Source organism: Eptesicus fuscus, chromosome 7 (assembly GCF_027574615.1).
Source record: "Eptesicus fuscus isolate TK198812 chromosome 7, DD_ASM_mEF_20220401, whole genome shotgun sequence".
NCBI lineage: Eukaryota > Metazoa > Chordata > Mammalia > Chiroptera > Vespertilionidae > Eptesicus > Eptesicus fuscus.
Window position 1 is genome coordinate 13,679,389 of NC_072479.1, and position 6,306 is coordinate 13,685,694.

Here is a 6,306-nt window from a genome sequence, read left to right on the forward strand (position 1 = left end):
ACATCTACACATTTCTCTCCTGACAACTGTGCACTTTACCTTATGGTCTAAGCTTGTACGAGGCCCACAGCCTCCCTCAGGGGCAAGACAGGCCTCAGATAGGTGGACAGAGTGGACTTGGGAGTGAGGGTCAAGGTTAGCAAAGCTGGGGCTCTTCCTCATAGTCCTCACAACAGGGACCCTGGGTTAGAGGACATTTGAGGGTCCTCACTGGCATCACAGTGTCTACAGCTCGCCTTGGATGACAATCATGGCAAGGAGGGTAGAGATGGGCAAGAACAGGAGCTGGCGTTATTGATTGGTCTGGGGTCCAGAGCAGGTGAAGAGGTCTGGAGACAGGAGGTGTTGGTCCCAATTCAAGTATCCTTTCCAAACTTCATTGATTAAGCATTATCCCCTTAAAGACCTCAGGCAAATTTTAGGAAAGCCAGCAGCCTCCTTTATGGCGATGCTGTGACATGGGGAGTTCCACAGCAGCAGCCACACCATGGCTCCAAGGCAGCTGCTCACCACGCCTTCTCCCCATTATGTTCTGAGTGGTTTCTCTCAGCTAGAACATTCCACTCGGAGGGCTTAGGACAAAGGCAGGGGCCACGCTGGCTGAAGACACCCTGGAAAAGGAATCGATGATGATAAGCTCTCTACGATTCCTCCTGTGTTTCTCTTTTTTTCTTGCTTTGATTATCCTCCTCCAGAGACACTAGCTACCCAGAGAGAAAGGCCCGGCGGAACAACAAACCCTCCCTGTGCCAAAGAGAAAAGCACGCACATGTCTCCAGCACAGCCCACTTGCTCTTTGCATCTGTGAAGCATCCTGTCATTTCAGAACAGCTTTTCCTGAAGCAGTTCCCCTCAGCCCCTTTCTCTAGCCATGTCTGCTCAGATTTTCTGTTCACTGTTCAAAGTGGGGCAGGGTGGGGCAGTGGCAGGAGAGGGGAGAAGAATGAAAGATGAAACTGTAACCCAAAACAGGAGGCGCTTCTGGGAAAATTTCCTTCACTGTCATGATCTGTCTTTCAGGGAAAAGAAATCACCATTTTGTGCAAATGCAATCTGCTTCCCCATGCCTGACAGTGAAGAGCGCCTTAAGGTGCAGGTAAACCTTTGCACTGCTTTCGAACAATAGCCTTTTACATCAATCTGCCACCCAACGTTTGAGTGGAACCCTCCCCCCTTGCCCCCCCTCCCCCGCCGCCCCTGGGGTGAGGCTGAGAGGTGCTGTAGGGTTCTTCTGGTAAGGTCCTTGTAAACTGGCCTTTCTATGATAGTCTCTATAAAAGGACCTTGGGTTGGAGGACCCGGGAGGGTCCTCACTCACACGACAGCTTCTAAAGCTCCCCCTGCCTGTGCCTCCAAGTCTTGATGGTTCCGGGATCCTCACGTTCCTCTACCTCAGGGCCAGTGACTTACCATTGCCACCCGGCACCTTCCCCAGAATGAAGACTGCTTTGTCCAGTTCTCTTTGTTTGGATGTCTGTGTCCCAGGGGAATGATATTCATCCCAAAGTCCTCGCCAACTTTCTCCCCAGGGGGCTCGAGGATTCTCATGCAAATGGCCTGTCCTGCTAGGTCAGAGCTCCTAGTGGATGAGCAGGTTCACCTTCTCCCAGCTCTTCGCTCTGGGCTGGAGAAGGGAAGCTATTTATAGACTCCTGCATTTTCCTGGATCCCAGTCATAAACTCTTCCAGACGACACAGTTATGTAGTAACCCACATAGCTAAGCAATTGTATGGTGTGTATAAAAGAATTGGAAAAAAATTTCAACTGTCCTCAAAAGGTTGTGGAGAGATAACAAACGAGTTTCTCTTTATAGTTCCTAACACCTGTTCTCTCCCCAAGGCAGGGAGGCACCTGACTCGTCATGGTAAGTGGTCAGCTAGAATTGGGGAGAGCCTCTCTCTGGTCTTAGCCTCACACCCTGTCTGGGAGGTGCCGGCTAAGCGTGGGAGAGAGCTGATGGGATTACAAGGCTGGGAATAAAAACCTTTCCTGAACCTAAACTCACTGATTTCTTAATTTTACGAAACAGTGTTCTTGATAAAAACCAGCAGGAAAGGGCAAGTATATAGGTAATAACCCCAAGGCCAAAATTCAAACCAACTGTTCCATGCAATGGCCAACAGGTTATTAGCAAAACTCCAGCCTCAACTGATACAGCAATTAGGGTTTCTGGGTATAACGCAAGTAGCACACAAAAATGAAGCTCAAGATGATTCAGAAAAAGATTGATATCTGTATATATGTAATATTACATATTATTAAATAACATTTAATAAATATTAATACATAATATTATTACATTTAAAAAATATCCAACATATAGGAATTATATATATGTACATGCTTCTTTATATATATGTATGTTTGCTAATAAGCCCTCAGCTAGGATCATGAAGTCAGGTGTCAGGTTTACAATTTAGCAGTCACTTTCTAAGTCAGAGCACAGAAGAGATTTCCAGATTGGGCGGTTCCCTGGGATAGTTTTCCTTTTCCCAGATCCAGTAGCTGCAGAGACTCATGGGCACTAGGGACCCTGTGCAACGGGGAAGGCAGCTACCGAACAGACACGGGGTATTGAAGGAGGTGGCAGGAGCAAGGTCAAAAGTAACCCCCATGACCTGCTGGATGGAAAAGAGGGTAGATTCTGGATTCCAAGCACCACCCCTGGAGTGGACCTGAGATTCCATCTTCAGCTCACTCCATTGCGACCGCATGCAGACTGGGCAGTGGATTCTGTGACCTCAGCCCCAGTAGCAGGAGTCTGGGATAAAAGCCAGGCTTGTCCCAAAGGACCAGTCAACTTCCATCCTCGGAACTGTTGCACTTTCCTCGCAGAGAGCTGCTAATGGGTCTTTGATGGCTGTTGTTTTTGCAACAAGAATCAGGACAGCAACAACAATAAGATTTCAACATCCACCTGGAGATTGTGCTCTGCACGGACAAGACAAGGATGTAAAGCTCCCTGTCTGATGGGCTCGGTGCCCGAACGTTAAGGACACACATGAAGGGTTTGGGAAAGGCACAAAGATTCATGGAGTCCAGGATAGGTGATAAGAAGACTAAGCATTTTGTGTTGTTTGGATTTTTAAATTTTATCTTTTGTCCATTTGGGGGGGCCTTTTTTTGAAAGAGTAAATCTGGAGGCAGAATCTGAAGGTGGGTAAGATTGGATGGAATTTGAATTCCATAATTACGACTCTAATTTCTGCAGTCAGCTCCAGGCTCTGCTGCCTGCTCTTGCGCTCCCTCCCTCCCCCTCCCCCGCACACTATACAGCGCAAAGCCAAGTCGGATGGATCCTTAGTGGGTTAGGGTGTTATATAAGCCCTGGGCGGGCGGGGAAATGGTGGTGTTTTTTTTTTTTTTTTTTCTTCTTCTGTGTGTTCCAGCAGCAGCAGCAGCAGCAGCAACACAGAGTGGCCCAGGTTGATTTAGAATCCGGATGACAGTGGCCTGGCGCGAGCCCACGGCTGACGAAAGCTGCTTCTCCCGCTCGGTTTCCATGGAGACGGGCGAGCGCGGCCGCGGCGGGGCTGTCAGCGCGCGCGGCGGCGGCGGCGCGGCGGCGGGGGTCTGCGGGAGGAAGGAGGAGGCCGGTGCCGGGACCCTCGCGGCAGACATGGACTTGCCTTGCGATTGTGCCGCCGGAACTCCGGCCTCCGAGCCGCCGTCGGGGAAGATTAACAAAGCTGCTTTCAAATTATTCAAGAAGAGGAAATCGGGTGGCACCATGCCCAGCATATTTGGGGTCAAAAACAAAGGGGATGGGAAGGGCGCGGGTCCGCCGGGCATGGTGAGGAGCAGGACCCACGACGGACTAGCCGAGGTGGTGGTGCTGGAGGGCGGCAGGAAGGAGGAGCCGCGCGGCGGGGGCGGCGGCGGCGGCGGCGGCGGGGGCGGGGGCCGGCCGAACCCCGGGCCCCCCAGAGCAGCCGGGCCCGGCGTGGGCTCGCTGGCCAGCAGCTCCGTGGCCAAGTCGCACAGCTTCTTCTCCCTGTTGAAGAAGAACGGGAGGTCCGAACACGGCAAGGGGGACGCGGTAGACGCCGGCAAGGCCGGCGGCAAACAAAAGAGGGGGCTGCGAGGGCTCTTCAGCGGCGTGCGCTGGCACAGGAAGGACAAGCGCGGCAAGGAGGGGGAGCGCGGGGCGCGCTCGGGGGGCCCGGGCGGCCTCGCCCTGCCGGGGTCGCTCACGGCCAGCCTGGAGTGCGTCGCGGAGGAAGCGCCCCGACCCGCGTTCGCGCCGGAGAACCCGAGCAGGGACGCGCCGCCAGACCCAGCAGGTGAGCCCGGAGTGGGAGAGCCGGCGCCGGCCTCCGCCGAGCGCGCCGAAGGGCCCCGCTGCCGAGAGGCCCAGGGCCCCGGCGTCCCTCCCGCCGGCGCCGCCCCGGGAGAGGACGCCGCGGGGCACCGGCGCGCCGAGGACCCCCGGGCGCCCCCCGCGCTGGGCGCTGCTGGGCAGGTGCGGACGGCCGAGGAGACCTCCAGGACAGGTGACGTTCCGGTAACGACCGTCCCCCTTGTCGACTCCGACTGTGGCAGCGGCCGGGCGTCGGCCGCCCCTGACCCTTCCTCTGTCGATCCACCCTCAGACCCGTCGACCGATCGTATTTGTTTGATGTTTTCTGACGTGACTTCACTGAAAAGCTTTGACTCTCTTACAGGCTGTGGAGATATTATTGCAGACCCAGAGGACGAGGCAGGTCCCAGCTGTGACAAGCATGCCCCCGGGACAGGCAAGCCGGTGGCCTCCAAAAAGAACCCCAGCGTGGTGGCCTACCAAGGAGGAGGGGAGGAGATGGCGAGCCCGGATGGGGTGGACGACACCTGTCTCCAGGAATTCTGGGACATGCTCTCCCAGACGGAGGACCAAGGACGAGGGCCCCCGGAGGGACTGGCTAAGGCGGCCGCAGCACTGGACGCCCAGGTGGCCCCCGAGGCCTCCAAAGACACCCGGGGTGACGTTGCCAAGGAGGCGTCCTCCTCGGTCAAGCGCAGGAGGCTCAACCGCATTCCCATTGAGTCCCAGCCCAAGGAGGAGCCCAAGCACCCGCCGAAGGAGCAGCAGGAAGGTGTCCCCAACAGTGACGAGGGCTACTGGGATTCCACCACTCCAGGCCCCGAGGAAGACAGCTCGAGCAGCGGGAGGAAGGCGGGCATCCCCAGGGATAGCTACAGCGGCGACGCGCTCTACGACCTCGACGCGGACCCGGACGGAAGCCCGGCCGCCCTCCCTGCCAACGAGGAGACGTCCGGTGTGTCTAGGTTAAAGCCCGTGTCTCCGGGCACCATCACCTGTCCGCTGCGAACACCAGGCAGTTTGCTGAAGGACTCCAAGATCCCCATCAGCGTCAAGCACCTCGCCAACCTGCCGTCCAGCCATCCTGCGGCGCACCAGCAGCCAGCCAGGAGCGAGGTGCCCAGAACGAAAATCCCTGTGTCCAAAGTGCTCGTCCGCAGGGTCAGCAGCCGAGGGGTGGCTGGGACCACCATCCGGGCAGCAGTGAGCCACGACAGTGCCAAAAAGTTGTGAGGTCTCTGAGGCCAAGATGGATGGACCACACGTCGAGGAATACAACTTTCCCTGGAAACCACTAAAATTAAGTTTTGCTTTTAGGACCGTCTCTGCTACAGAGCCCGGACCGAGGGTCTTTGTCCCGGCTAGGGCAGGAGACACTAGAGAGGGGATCCACACTGCACATGGGATTCTCCTCCCCATGATAAGTCCCTGGGAATGATTTTCGAGCACTTTTTTTTTTTCTCTTTAAAAATATTTTTTCTGTCTTTTTTCCTTTAATGCACTGAGTACTTGGAAGTCATCGTTACTTGCCTTTGCAGAAAGAGGACTTAACCCAACAGAAGTCAGTGTCAGGCCATGATGTTTGGCCATGCCAGGGTCCAGAGGTCTGGAGGAGCCACTGCAAGAGCCAGAAGAGTCCTCCTCTTCCATGAGCCTTCCCTTCCGCTTCCCCTTCCAGGATGGGGGAGGGGGAGGGGGACAGAGAAGACCCTTTGCTGCATGGAAAACACCTAGGAAGCTGGGAAAAAAAACACCCCAAAACAACCAGAACAGGTATTTCCCTGATGAGCAGAGGGCATCATTGATTGGCAGAAGGTTTTCCTACTTTCAGTTGCTAGATATGCAAATAGGTAAATATCCACCGCTGGGACAAGAAAGAAGAGTTTTGGTTTGATCATTTGTTTGGGGAGAAACATGCTCGGCAGAGCAGGTGTTTTCTTTTTTTTGTTGTTTCCCCACGCCATGCAGAAATCAGGACTGGGGAAAGATCTCCTTAAATGCCAAC

General features: G+C 54.9%; 1 protein-coding gene across 2 annotated transcripts; it reads left to right on the forward strand.

The window, feature by feature from the left end:
- The first annotated feature begins 3,503 nt into the window (after positions 1–3,503).
- Positions 3,504–5,941, forward strand: AMER2 (APC membrane recruitment protein 2). 2 transcript variants are annotated; one of them, XM_008153358.3, is made up of 2 exons: positions 3,504–4,284; positions 4,666–5,941. In XM_008153358.3, the coding sequence occupies exons 1-2, from the start codon at positions 3,504–3,506 to the stop codon at positions 5,532–5,534; spliced, it is 1,650 nt and encodes a 549-aa protein (XP_008151580.3). In that variant the 3' UTR covers positions 5,535–5,941. The 2 variants fall into 2 exon arrangements, with proteins under 2 accessions (XP_008151580.3, XP_008151579.3); XM_008153357.3 differs by having other exon boundaries at positions 3,504–5,941.
- The last annotated feature ends 365 nt before the right edge of the window (positions 5,942–6,306 follow it).